Source organism: Brachionichthys hirsutus, chromosome 9 (assembly GCF_040956055.1).
Source record: "Brachionichthys hirsutus isolate HB-005 chromosome 9, CSIRO-AGI_Bhir_v1, whole genome shotgun sequence".
Lineage (NCBI taxonomy): Eukaryota > Metazoa > Chordata > Actinopteri > Lophiiformes > Brachionichthyidae > Brachionichthys > Brachionichthys hirsutus.
In genome coordinates, this window is record NC_090905.1 from 408,851 (window position 1) to 423,747 (window position 14,897).

The following is a 14,897-nucleotide window of genomic DNA, read 5'->3' on the forward strand; positions in this document are numbered from 1 at the left end:
AGGTGCTGGAGTGGTGGATCTGGCATGCGTGAAACCTCCACCTAAGAACGGGGCAGCCATCCCAGACCCAACAATGGCAACATAAGCCCCCAGATCACCCCAAGCAGCTACAGCAACCCAAGAACGACCACCATGGCCCCACCAGAACCACACGCAGAAGAACCAGTCCAGGGCCCGGGGGGCGACTTACACCAACACAGCCGACGAAACCTAGGCCAGCGCAGCGGCACGGGGCACAGCGGGCCGGCCTGGCGCCCCACCAGCACCCAACACCACGCCCCCCCCAACCACCCGCCCCCCTCCCAGCACCCTCCACCCATCCCACACACCCCCCACAGTCCCCCAGCCCCCCCCACAGTCCAGCCCCCCCCACCCCCCACCCCCCACCCCCGCCCCCCACCCCCGCCCCCCGCGCCCCCCCCGCCCCCTCCCCCCCACCGCACCCCTCCCCCCCACCACCCAACCCACCGCCGAGCTCGGGCAACCCCCCAACCCAGCGAACCAGCGTCTGGGGAACGGGAGTAGACAGTGCAGGGGCTTCAGCCCTATCCGACCCTATACAGCCATTTGGGAGGAGAGTATTATTCCCTGGGATGGAGAGTAGGGAGCAGGAGGCCGGACCACCGTCCCACCCCAAGCCCAGCCCGCTAAGGCCCCACATGCCGCGCCAAGGCCAAAAATGAATAAATTGATTGTGAACCCCCCCCCATACCCTGTCTATATGGCTCCCCAGATCCCAGACTGGGGAACCCTCCCAACACCGGGAATCTGGTCAATCGTATCTGAATGAAGACTTGTTGGCTTCTCGTTGACTAGTCCAAGACAAGGCTGAGGTCAGCGTTCTCTGGTCTGATTGAGTATTAACTCATCGAGTGCCAGCCATTTTCAGCTATGTTATATGCTGAGTGCCCCAGTTTTTACTCATTTTGCCAGATTTTTCAAGCTCCACAGAATATTCTTTCATTTCGGTAAAAAGAGTGTGTTCCTCCCATTTTCCGTTCCAGAGTTATTGTTCGTTGAAGAGAGGCAGATTTCAATGTTAGGGTTGGTAGTGCATGTTGGGTTATAAAAAAGTATTTAGTTAATGGCATTACATGAGTTAAATTAATCGATTCTTTTTTTCTATGAGTGTGACCCTGCACGCATTAAAACCCATGAATTATTGCTTTCTCTAAATACCACCCGTGAGTGATTCAATAACTCCATTACAAGTACTCATCCTACTGTACAATTATGCAAGGGCTTGCAGAAATAGTGTTTTTCACTCAGACACACACAGACTATTCCCTGAGTACTGTCAACATTAGTATTGACATGGATTCATCCTCTCACATTTTTATTACGTTCACTTAGGATAAAAAGCACAATATCTTAAGTTAAGATACCGTAATTGTAAAACAGAACTGAGGTGTTCAAACATACAGAGCGAGCGTGCGCTGCGGGTTAATGCCGCGGCTGGTCCATTACAGGGGACCTTTGCAGTGTGAATGACTGCAGGGCTTTAGGTGATTTATGTACTAGTGCAACAGCAAATTGCATCTCATTACGTCTCGTTGTAGCAATAAGCCGTTCTGTCATTCATCTCTATCTGTTAGTGCAGCACATAAATATTACAGATGAGACTCGAGGTGGTCGTGTGGGACAGAGCTAATGAGTTTCACCCGTTCCTGTGTGAAGAAACAAGAGAATGCAAAATGTTTCAAAAAGAAGAATCCAGATCATCAAGCAGAGAGCTGTGTGATTCGAGACTCCGTCAGACTCATCTTGTTCTTTCCTAGGCTTTACTTCCGTGGCACTAATGCAGGTACTTTCACTCAGGTGCACCTGGACTGAACATTCAGCCTACATGAGACATCTTTGCTGCTACATCACAAACATGACACAAAGCTCTTACAGAACTTCACTCATGCTTAAACAAGTGTTTGAAGATTAATTTCCTGAGCGGGTGTTCCTCGAGCCGTTTTGACGTTTTGATCATCTTCTGCAGTTATTTAGGAGAATGTTGCTTGAATGTTAGCATCTGTTTCATAATTCACTGTCATTCACTCCTCTGATTTAAACACAAGGCTGAGAAGGCTATGATCTCACTATCCTGGGGGTACAACATAAATAGTGCAAATACACACAGGTATTTTCCATTTCTACCCCCCCCCCCCCGCTGCCCCACCACCACACACACACCACTCGCTGTCTCGTTACTGAGCCAAGGTGAGACCTTGGCTTCTCTGTTGAGCATTCAACGCACCATCTGGCCCCACATAAGCCAACCCATTTACCTTCACGTGCACAGGTGCAAACACTCTCTATAATGTGAGCACGCACCGAGAAAAAGACCTGAAACTTCCACACGTGTCGGAACACGCATCTGTTTGCCCTGTAGTCCCCTGCCTCCAAGCCGGGGTGTGGTGGGGGCAGAAACACACACTCTTTACTGGCCAGCCTGCAGCCTGCTCTATTCCTCCGTACCACGCGGTGAGCTCCGCCTCTCGCCAGCTGAGGCAGACTCAGAATCCCGTGTCTCGCTAAAGCAGAAAAAGCGTTGAATGAATGAATGACTGACTGAATACAAACTATTGAAGAGTCGTTATTTTAATAATATATCACACTGACTTTATTCACAGATCTCCAAATGTTGACGCTGTGTGCATTAACCCGGATGTACTTGAATGCGTTGAATGCGCCACTGGTCACCCTACCTACGAGAACGTTGAACTATTATCTGCAAAGCAAACGATTACCGGTGAAAATAAATGCCACACTGCGTGGCTTTCGGATCTAATTTCCGATCCAAAGGGAATACAGGAAGTGAAGTGAGCCTATATAGTTTTCCAGTGGGAGGATTCCTCTGGATTGGATTGGAAAATTACATCTGAAAGCCGTGCAGTGTGGCATTTTGTTCTTTCGCCGGTAATAGTTCGCTTTTGCAAAGGGGAAAAGTCCAACTGGGGAGGAAGAAGAGGAGGAGGAAGAAGAGGAGCCGACAACATCCAAGAACAGAAAAATTATTTTAACAGACAAGCCAGGAGCTACATTCCCTCTAAGCTGCGCGCGTGCGCAATTGCGCACCGCTGATGCGGTCTTTGCGCAGCAAAAATCTCCGCGGCGCACAAAAAAAAAATCCAACCTGAATGTAAAATAAAAGAGACACGTAAAAGTTCATCCTGTGCTACTTTTCAATGTGAGCCAGTGAGTGGCCGGTGCCCGGTAACCGGTAACCGGTGCTGCAGCTAACGATGAGAGTCACGTGCGTCTTTACGCAGCTAATCGACGTCCACAGGTGTTTGAGTGAACGAAGCGGCGTGGCCGATGTGGAGGGAAGACGCTTTATAATAATGACAAGGCGAACAAATATATACTCCTCATCATCCACAGTTAACACCTTTTCTCTTCTGTATACTTGTTTAGAAAAACAAATGTTGTACCTCCTTTGCTTGTTAATTTTATGTTTTATTTGTTGATTTTATCTTTTGTTTTTGTGTTTCTTTTATACTATTGTGCACTTTGAGGTTTGCTTTCAAATATAAAGTGCGTTCAACATAAACTTTATTATTATGATGTTGCTCACATTTGTCCGAGGGTCTGCTCAGGGAGTTTGTGTGTTTGCTCAGACGCACGAAACATTAGAGGGAACATTGGCCAGGAGTCAGATTTAAAACACGGTTTATCTACAGCTGCCTGGCTTCGTTAACGAGGCAATAAAGGGTTCAAAACTGCTTCGGCACATAGAGACCAGAACCCTGGATTAAAAGACACAAACCCTGTGTAATACTTGTTTAACAGTTATTGCAAGTGCATGATATAAAGTTTATTGGTAAGATGATAATCCTCTTTTTTTATTTAATTAGTCCCCCGGTCCAAAACAAAAATTGGCCACCATGAGACCAGCAGGAAAAAGGTTGGGGGCCGCTGCTTTAAGACATCCACAAAGTTCATCTTCAAGAATGATAGAAACTGCCCGACCAATTAGGTCTCTGGATCGGATTGTGCGTCATCGTGAGAACGCCACCATGCATTCACAATGATGTGCACTTTAGTAATTGTAATGCAACATTTGCTGAAACATGAGTTTAAATAAAACACCCCTGATATGACATCCTTAGTGGCAGAGTAGCCAAATAAATACTGCACAGTTGGATCTGCGTTGCTCGTTGTGTTGCCTCAGCGAATCCATCAGAGCGAAAGGCTTTACTTTCTAAGTGTTCCGTCTCTTCTCTGCCTGTTTTTCATTTCAGCATGCATCACTTCAGCGCCGTCGCAGTGAGCGGCCGACAGACTGCATCAGACAGCATTCGCCTTATAAAGTATAAAGTATAAAGATCCAAGCACAAGACAAATGAGGCTGGAATTCATTCCCTGGTTGGTGCGTGGAGGTGGCCATTAGTGCATACAGTTAGTTTACAGCAGCCTCTACATCATCATTGAAGCAAATAGCTTCATGTATTACATAGTTGCATGCCCCCCCCCCCCCCCTAAATAATGACTCCGGGTGCAATGGAAACTATGGGAGAAGCTATTACTTTTCAGCACGCCGCATCTGTCTCTGCTGTTCAAATAGTTGCTGTCTAAAATATGCATGAGACAAAATGTGTCCCTGTCAGAGCGGCAAGGAAAGAGAACAATAGCATGGGGGGGGGGTTCTTAGAACTGAGGTAACATGATGCCGTTTGTATCGTTACCTCTAGTGCTGTAAATTACTGAACTACAATGGCGGGCGTCGGTGGAGAGCGGAAGGTTCAAATGTCCTTCGTTTAATATTCAGGAATGGAAAAATAAGCAGCTTATTTATTTATTGTAATGCGAACGTGATGAATATGTATTAGCAGCCATCAGCGGCGTCACCTTGAGCACAACTGAACACGCGTGTGTTGTGAGTGTGGGGCTGAGTGTGTGTGACTATTTAGAACGCAGCCAAGGTTACCTGTCAAGGCAGAACACGGAATCAGACGGACTCTGTTAGCTTCAGACTACAGCCGGATGTCGAGGGTTGCCGTGAGATTTCCTGCCTCGAGCTGCTGTCTTGATGTAGGTTGATAATCAATACAAAAAGACAAAATAGCATTTTATGTCAAATTCAGGCGTCCCAGACAAGAATTCAGCAAACAAGCACAATGATTAACCCCGAAAACTCTACTAGTGCACTTCCTGTGACTTCCTGTGTCCTACAGCTACTTCCTGTGAACTACAGCTACTTCCTGTGTCCTACAGTGTTCACGCTTTAACAATGCAAGCTGTGGGCTAAACCGAAATGTCATTCGTTCTTCTGAGTTTCCAAGAACGATGATTATAAACCGGGAAGCTCTTTCAGAAGTCCTCTTCAGAAATGTAAAATGGCGTGATCCCAGCCATCATACGGAGATAAAAACTAGAATGTCCCTCTGCAGAGAGCGTCTGCAGCCCCCGCCTCCAGCAGGACGTCTGCAGCCCCCGCCTCCAGCAGGACGTCTGCAGCCCACGCCTCCAGCAGGACATCTGCAGCCCCCGCCTCCAGCAGGACGTCTGCAGCCCCCGCCTCCAGCAAAGCCATCTAGCTGTCCACAAGTACACAAGCATACAAATGGCGAGTCAACAATTGTGTTGGGAAGTTAGCTTTGATTGGAGGCGACAGATCTCCTTAGGGAAGATCCAAATGCAACATGATCCATGCCTGCTCCTGCTTTCTGTTTCCTCTGGTTAGGTTAGGGCAGATCCTCGGATGGAGGCACACATGAGAGAAGATGAAAGGAACACGGGGAGAAGAAGGCGGTGAGGGAAACAGGGAGAACGTGGAAGCGCCACTGTCTGTGAAGCTGCGAAGTCCACATCTACAATGGAGCTTCCATTCTAAAGCCCTCTGGAGTGGAGACAATTCTTGGAATAATGCAACATGTCAAAATACTTCCAGAACTATTGAGGATATGCAACAGCTTGGGGAACAGCTGAATGTCCTGGACTGGCCTTCGAAAGCTGAAACCTTAGTTTCACATAGATTCAAGATTCAAGAGATTCAAGATACTTTATTTGTTATTATGCAAACATAATAAAATTGTGTGAAGGCATAAAGGGCTTCCTTCCACTGTGATGGTTACAGCACAAGACGTTTGCTGTCCTGCTCTCAGAGCTGGCATTGGCAGTAATAACTGTTGCATCAAGATCAAGCATATCATTTTTATTTTAGCCTTTTTGTTTGAAATTTCGACCAAAACACCTGAATCTGTTGCAATGTGCTATTGATAGTGTGCCAATAAACCCGCCGTGCATTTAGAGGTGGATAATTTGGCCTCCCACTGCTCACTGCTTCAGTTTGTGATGCATCTGGCTTGTTATTATATTTATTATTGTTGTAATTACCGCAGAGGCGGCGTTATTCGATCGCCGGACTTTGTTTGTCTGACTGTTGGCAAGATATCTCAAACCGTTCTGCATGGATCTTGAAGACATGTTCTGTAAATATTGGGAATGCTATCAGGAACAGATGATTACATTTTGGTGCTGATCCAGAAGAAATCCTGGATTCGGCATCACTTTGAAATTATCGTTAACATTGTAGTCAATGGAGCTTCAAAATATGTTCCTCAATATCTCGGTTGATTATTGAACGATGTTTATGGGATTTGACAGTCATGAAGGGTGGGGGCCTCTACTTCACCACCTAATTTCATCTGGATCGGATCCAGAATGAGGTCAGGAAAAAATATTACATTTTAACATTAAAAACTCATTTAAGGATTAAAAATCAGCTAAAAATACACATTGACTCTGACTCACTTTTCATGGTTGGTGTATAAAGATACCGAGAACAACAACAGCGAGTGTTTTCAGTATCCATATGGAATTGTGATGACGTCATACAGAGAGGGGCATCTTCTGGCTGAAGGACTGTCCATCAGCAACGTGTTGGTTGTCAAGCAAGGAAAAAGCTCCAGTTGTGAAAATTAAGTACACGAAAAAGGAAATGAAATGAGAGTCATGTTCTTTGACATGAATTTATCATTAAAGTCAGCGTTAAATGGAGGAGCGTCTTCTGTAGCCAGCTGCGCCAGGCTCCACCAGAGCCGATTGTGATCACAAATGGAAATACCAGAACAGAAAAAAGGAGCAGGCAAGCTGTGTGTATGTGTGTGTGTGCATGCGCGTGTGCGTGCGCAGTCCTGTGTCAACATCAATAATACATGTGAAGATATTTGGTTAATAATTTCCGTTTTAAAGATCTACAAATGTAAAAATAAAAGCACTTTTATTGTTTGCATTGCTACCAACCAGCAAAATAATGGCCACCAAGATAAATGTTGCATTCATTAAACTGTTGCTTCGAAATCCATGCAGGGAGAGAAAACCAATGGCAGTGGTGCTGACTCCAGAGACCGCTATCCCAGCACGTTATGGCTGAATGACCATTCACCAGCTGAAAAAGCCGACAGGATGCAGGACGGTGTAACAGTCATTATGAGGACAGGTTTAACAGTCATTTCGAGGACAGGTTTAACAGTCATTACGAGGACAGGTTTAACAGTCATTACGAGGACAGGTCATTAAGAGGACAGGTTTAAGAGTCATTACGAGGACAGGTTTAACAGTCATTAAGAGGACAGGTTTAAGAGTCATTACGAGGACAGGTGTAACAGTCATTACGAGGACAGGTGTAACAGTCATTAAGAGGACAGATTTAAGAGTCATTACGAGGACAGGTGTAACAGTCAAACGAGGACAGGTTTAACAGTCATTATGAGTACACGTTTATCAGTCATTACGAGGACAGGTTTAACAGTCATTAAGAGGACAGGTTTAAGAGTCATTACGAGGACAGGTGTAACAGTCATTACGAGGACAGGTGTAACAGTCATTAAGAGGACAGATTTAAGAGTCATTACGAGGACAGGTGTAACAGTCATTACGAGGACAGGTGTAACAGTCATTAAGAGGACAGATTTAAGAGTCATTACGAGGACAGGTGTAACAGTCAAACGAGGACAGGTTTAACAGTCATTATGAGTACACGTTTATCAGTCATTACGAGGACAGGTTTAACAGTCATTATGAAGACAGGTTTAACAGTCATTACGAGGACAGGTGTAACAGTCATTACGAGGACAGGTGTAACAGTCATTACGAGGACAGGTTTAACAGTTAGTTAGTTAGTTATTTCAGGCAATGACAAAAAAAGCAAACAAAACAACCCGTGTCACATTGCACTAGCCACATTTAAAAAAAAAAATAATATGCCAATTCTGCCTGAAAGGGAGTGGGAAGAAGAAAACGTATTTAATTGCACCCCTATTTCTCATAATATATAAACATAATAAGCTCCACTGTTACAAACTCCAAATTATATCAAACAACAACTATAGACTTGATGATTTTGAAAAATAAAACAAAATATCTGATGAAACAGTAGTTAAATTACAAAATAACAAAATTCTTTTTTTTTTCATTATGGTGTTACCACAGGTAACAGATGACTGTTTAAAAAATCATGCGAAAATGAATAATAAAGAAATACCAGCAATGGTAATACAGTAGTCCCTCGATATAATGCGGTTCATCTTCCGCGACTTCGCTGCTTCGCGGAGTTTTAATGCAATATTTCAGGGTTTTTTTTGCACTTGAACGCGCCTTGAAGCGGCGCAAGGACGAAGAGGCGCGGTCGGCGAAACTGTGAAATACGCGTGAGTCGTTATTAATCATTTCTCATGTGTTCAGCCTCGTAGGTTGATCATTAAAATTAAATTTGTTATTTCTAAAAGCTATCATGTTTATTTGTTAAGCGTTTGTTTTATAGCGCTCTTATTCTCTGTGTAAAACGAGGCTTTTATTTTGTAGGAGCATACACGTCACGTATGCCGTCCCTTTTGGGTTTTGTTTCTTCCTGTTGATACATGTAGCCGCTGCCGTTCCGCTGTGCTAAGCTATCCAATAAAGCAGCATGAGAGGCTAAAGACAGCACGAGTAGAATATTTGTTCTTCTGCACTCCAAGCGGCTCTTTCCTCGACCTGCACGCCTTAACATTATTAACAGGAAAACGTTTACTGTTCGTACTATATATTTATATTTCTCAAACAAATGTTTAGTTCTGAAAAGGTTTTGATCTTTGGTTTCATTCTACAATACTGAAACAATCTATTTAGATTAATGCCTGACTGTTAAATGTGTATAAAGTGTGTGGTGAGGGGTTTTACAGCCTTAAAACATTTATGTACACGTATAATAATTAAAAAATATATATAAAGATGACTACATTGCGGATTTCACTTATTGCGGGTTATTTTTAGAACGTAACCCCTGCGGAAAATGAGGGACTACTGTAAACATATACCAACAATGGTAATGGGCATATACCAACAATGGTAAAGAAACAACGAGCACTGGTACAAATTACAGATATACCTTCAAGACCCTCTGTCTGAATATTGTGAGTAAACCAGATGTCTATATCAGTGTTTCCCAACCTTTTTTGAGCAACGGCACATTTTTTACATTTACAAAATCCTGCGGCACACCACCAACCAAAATGACACTAACACGGTACATATTAAATTAGATGACCTTTATTATAATACATATAGTTAATAATATAGTTTTTAATGTATTTATACTTAGTGTGAAACCTGGGGCTGTTTGGATGAACACAAAATGGATATCCTGGCAGTAATGGTAGAAAGACACACACAAAGCTCTTCCTCATCAGCTCTCAGTCTCTCTGTTTGTAGTTTTTATCGCCGTCCAGCTTGAGAAGCTCAGCTCACACAGATATGTGGTTGAAAACGGGAGCAATGTCAAAATAGCTTTGTTGGCCAGAACAGGGAACTCCTTGGCAACAGATCAGGAAGGAAAGGCAGATCAGCAAAGTTTAGCTTTAAACCACGATCTTGTTTCAGTTCAATGTAGTGATGGGAATTCCGGCTCTTTTAAGAGCTCCCAAGTGGCTCCTGAGATTTGTTGTTGTTGTTGTTGGCAAAATTAATTTTATGTTGTCATTGTCATTAATTTACGAATGTAAAAACATGCAATATATCAAATGTTGATTAAATGTCTTTAATTAAATCCTCTTTGCACTGCTAGCTAGCTACAAAAAACATATTATATAATATAAAATACAAAACCAAACCAAACACATCTCACAGAGAACAAGGTCAAATCTCTGCATGTAAATCTCAAACAACACATCAAGAAAACATAAATTAAAAAGTGTAAAAGATAAAGCAGCATCAGGTAACAGTTCTACTGTTTTACAGAAGAATGGCATCAAAGGAAACCGAGTGGCTCAGCTTGGAGGGGCTGATCCTGGTTCTCTTTCTGTTATAAACTGTCCTGTTCTGGAGAAGCTTCTCTCTGAGGGGACAGATGTTGCCACGATACAGTCTCCGTGTGTAAGACGTGGGTAGACTGAACACTTGGGGGTCTGCACTTCTTTGGATAAGCTGCTCCTCAAGATACAAGCTTACTTTACTTTATTTTATTTTGCCTTTGTGTCAGCCGCATTAAAATTTGTCCAGATTTTACTACGTTTTCTATCACTCGTTTTTTTCCTTACCCTTTCTAGCGCGTAGTTTGTCTCCAGTCTAAAGTTCTTCTCTCTCCCTGCCTCCCTTTCGTTTCGTCCACACGCTGTGCTGCATGTGCGTAACCCCCCCCCCCCCCCCGCTTGTTGTGGACACGCAGACACCCACACACATCTCGCCCAATCACGTTAGACTTTAACATAATTTATTTTGGCTCACAATCAGCTCCCAATGACGGGAACCAGCTCCTGTCGTTCACTTCAAAGTCTGAAGAGCGATCTACGGGCGGCACACACACTTTATTACAGCACGGACACCCAACAATGGTTCATTAGGTGATATTAGATTATTTCCCACGGCACGCACACTGGTTGGGAAACACTGCTTTAAATACAGCGCAGTTGCGTGACGTTTATTTTGAAGTGTGCGCTCTTATTTTGAAGTGCAAGAATAAGCTGCTGTACTCGAGTTAGCGGCAGAGAGGAACGGAGCGACACCGTGCTCCGGTCTGAAGAGTGATCTACGGGTGGCACACACACGTTATTACAACACAGACACCCGACAATGGTTAATTAGGTGATATTAAAAGAAAAAAAAGATTAGGTGATATTGGAAAATTTCTCACGGCACACCTGACGATCTCTCGCGGCACACCGGTTGGGAAACACTGGTCTATATAATAGCTTAAATTGATGAATACTGTGACATTGCTTATGGTGTGCATCCAGACTGTTCCAAAGTTTTACTCCACGTACAGACAAACAAAAACTTTTGAGTGTGTTTCGAACTTGAGGTAATTTAAAAACTCCAAATCATCTCAAATCATGAACCGCTGCTCAAACAAAAACCCATTGTAGGTGAATTGGTAATGATTTGTTAAATGCCTTCAATAGAACTACTAGAGTGTTGTATTTGACCAGATCCATAAATTTAAGCAACTTTGACTGAATAAATAAGTTATGAGTATGATCCCGAAATCCAACCTTGGGAATGCTCGTTTCTGTAATATGCATAATGGTGTGACAGTCATTACGAGGACAGGTTTACCAGTCATTATGAGGACAGGTGTAACAGTCATTATGAGGACAGGTGTAACAGTCATTATGAGGACAGGTGTCACAGTTATTATGAGGACTGGTTTAACAGTCATTACGACGACAGGTGTAACAGTCATTACGAGGACAGGTGTAACAGTCATTGTAAGTAAGACCTGTAAGTAATCACAAGTCACTCACCTTTATGTTCTTTAACTCCAGCTGTTGTCTGACAGCAGCCGGACTAGCAGCCGGACTGATGGGCGACTGGGCGCACCATGCTTGAACAGTCTGGAATGAGTGTCTTGGATTGATCGACCAAGCAAAGTGTGTATCTTGTTCCTTGCACCCCGGGAAAGAGGCACATTATGCATGTAATGTAACCGAGTCTTCGTGCATCCGGCCACTTGACAGCAAACCAACTGCATAGATCTTTGCCTAATGAAATGCAGTTTATAAAGTTGAGGAGTTCTCTGAAATAGAGTAGACTAATTTTCTCTAAATGCAACGGCAGCCGACAGTAAACCCAACCTGAAGGAACAAACCCAAACAAAGCAGCTTTAACGAGGCCGCAAATCAACCAGCTGGCTTTTTTGTGAAAGAAACGTTTCCTCAATCCAATCTCCCTCTCCCATAAAATGAAGAACGAGAAAAGCCCTAGAAGAGCGCAGACCTCCGCCCAGCATCTCAGTCGCCCCATGTTGTGATTTACACCAAAAATAATGACCCTACAAGGTGGCCCGGTGGCGCAATGGGAGACAAGAGAGTCGGGTCCAAAGAGGCAGGAGCTGATCAGGTGAGATGTGGAACAGATGCATATTGAATGCATATTTCACAAGATATGATGATTTTTTTTTAAGCCTCCATTATAAGTAAATGGGAAAATTCGGATTGAGACAGTATCCACAATCCGAAACCGTTCTGGATTAAATTCAGTGTTAAATAGAGGTCCGTCAAATTCCATAAACATCGATAAATAATCAACCGAGATATTTAGGAGCAAATTTTGAAGCTCCATTGACTGTAATCTTAATGAATATTTCAAACTAGTCAACACTAGAATGTTCAACTATTGTTGGTAAGATTCCCAACATTGCCTGATAATTTCATCTCCGTTCGTTCAGAAAGTTTTGAGTTATCTTGCTAACAGACAGACAGACAAAACAACGCCGGCGAAAACATCACCTCGTTGGCGGCCAAGCCAGAATGTGCGGGGGTGGTTTGAGTTGGATGGGTGGGGCCTCTATCATGAAGATTTTCTAAACTTACTAATATTAGAGAACAAAAGGGAAGGACAAGATGAACAATGAGGTTAGGGTTTACATGTACCTCAGAGAAAGTCCACTAAGTGATCATGTAGGCTGCTGCCAAGACAATGCCATTAACACTCTGACCTCACCAAGGACGCTGTCAGCATCAGTCTGCCTCTCACACACTTTACACTGCCAGGAGTGTCCACACATCAAGGGAAGGATAGGCAGTGAGAGAGGGCGGGGAGGAATGAGAGGATGTGGATGGCATTATCTTGATGAAACCGTGCTTGATACAGTCGCCCGGGCCAACCTGAACACAGCCCTGCTTTCTTTTAATGGAGATTACGCAGTCAAGGTTCAGCTGAGCTCATCGTGTTTAGCTACATGCGAGTGCATCATCAGAAGTGTGTGTGTGTGTGTTTGGTGTGTAGGTGTGTGTGTGTGTGACAATCTGCCTGATCTTATGCTATTATCTCCGAACACACCAGCCATCATTACAACACACCTTTGGACCCCTGATCCAGCAGAACATCAGACCTCCCAACCTTGCTGACCACGGAGAGCGGTGGTTCAGGGGTTTTTAAAAGTCCCACAAACAAAAGTGGGCATTCTTAAAAGCAAATAAACAAACAAACAGGCTGCAGAGCACCTGAGTTGGACCATTTGTAGACCTTTATCTGCAGAATTCCTCCTGTCTCTCGGGTATTGTATATGTTGTATTCAGATCATACATACCTTCTTGTCTACATATTTTCTTGCCCGGTTTCCTGGCACATTCCTTGGATATTCTTTTGACTGTAAACGAATAAAAAACTAAAGAATAACATTGAGTCCCTGGACTCACAATGTATACAGGATCTGGCATGCGCACGCACGCACGCACACACACACACACACACGCACACACACACACACACACACACACCCACACACCAATGCACACACACAAAAATGCTGATTAATCATAAAAGAGGGAGGAAGAAGGAGAAGGAGATGTAGAGACCAAGCAAAAGAATGAATGGCAGCAGCTCAGTCAGCACCCAGTCGACCGTTCAGCCAGCCAGTCAGATCAATCGGTGATGATCCTGACTGGCTGTCTTGTGTTGTTTAGTGAAATGTACCCTTTGTAGCAGGACACAATAGTTTATGAAACGCTGAAGACACGATGGACAGGTGGGAGTAGAACACAAACAAAAAGGCGAGGAGGTGGGACGGAAGAAGGAAGTTTGAGATGGTTATCGAGTCATATTAGTTTCAATGGATGTCTCAAACACACACGCACGCACACACACACGCACACACACACATCTTGTGTATTAACGTTCACAAAAGCAGTTGCTAACGATTAGCAGTCATGCAGATTAAACATGCAGATTAAACATGCACATTTTCGTGCGTTCTACTGACAGACAGACACACAGACATCATACTTCTCTCTCTATGAGAGCCCCCACCCCACTGTCCCCACACTCGTCCTGCCTGAGCCTGCAAGCTAACTCACCATCCTCAGTTGGGACATAGATGTTAAGATAAAGGCAGTCCTCGCTCTGGTCTTGAACATATGTGGACACCACATCCATGCTGTTGGTGAACCACACAGGCAGCATCACATCCGGCAACCGGCCCTCCACGATGCTCTGTGGACAAACCGGTGCAAAGTGCGTGGCATTACGGATCTCCGGCCACGGTGCCGGTGGCTCAGGTGGCTGAAAACGCCGCTCGCCTGTTGGCGGAGCGGCATACGGGACACCCAGAAACTGGACGACAGGACCGAGTATCTCATTGTTGAGCTCCTTCTTAATGCCCCGCAGCTTGCCGTTGGTGGTGGTCACCACTGGGTCGTTCTCATCGAGTTTTTCAGCTGATGCAGCACTCAGAGATGCCTGCAGGAGCAATAGCCCCATCCACATTAGCGTTGATAGCGTTGATAGCCACTGGCCCATGCCGAAGGAACCATGAACTTGTCCCGCCATCCTGCGCCTGCTGCTGGCGGTTTGAAGTCGTCGGCACCCAGTCATTGGACGGTGTCTCCACTGGGACATTGCTGCTACTCCTTATGTTCAACTTCTTGTTGTTCTCTTTTTGTCCTTTCAGGTGGAAAAAATAGTCCTAAAGACACTTCCTTTGCAGGTCT

General features: G+C 44.4%; 1 protein-coding gene across 1 annotated transcript in view; it reads right to left on the reverse strand.

Annotated features, from left to right (window-relative positions):
• The window catches only part of nlgn1 (neuroligin 1), a 374,131-nt gene extending 359,461 nt beyond the window's left edge, over positions 1-14,670 (reverse strand). Inside the window, exon 1 of the mRNA XM_068743587.1 lies at positions 14,265-14,670. Coding sequence (XP_068599688.1) covers positions 14,265-14,667 — 403 coding nt within the window. The 5' untranslated portion in view covers positions 14,668-14,670. The remainder of the gene's footprint in view (positions 1-14,264) is intronic.
• Positions 14,671-14,897: the final 227 nt, after the last annotated feature.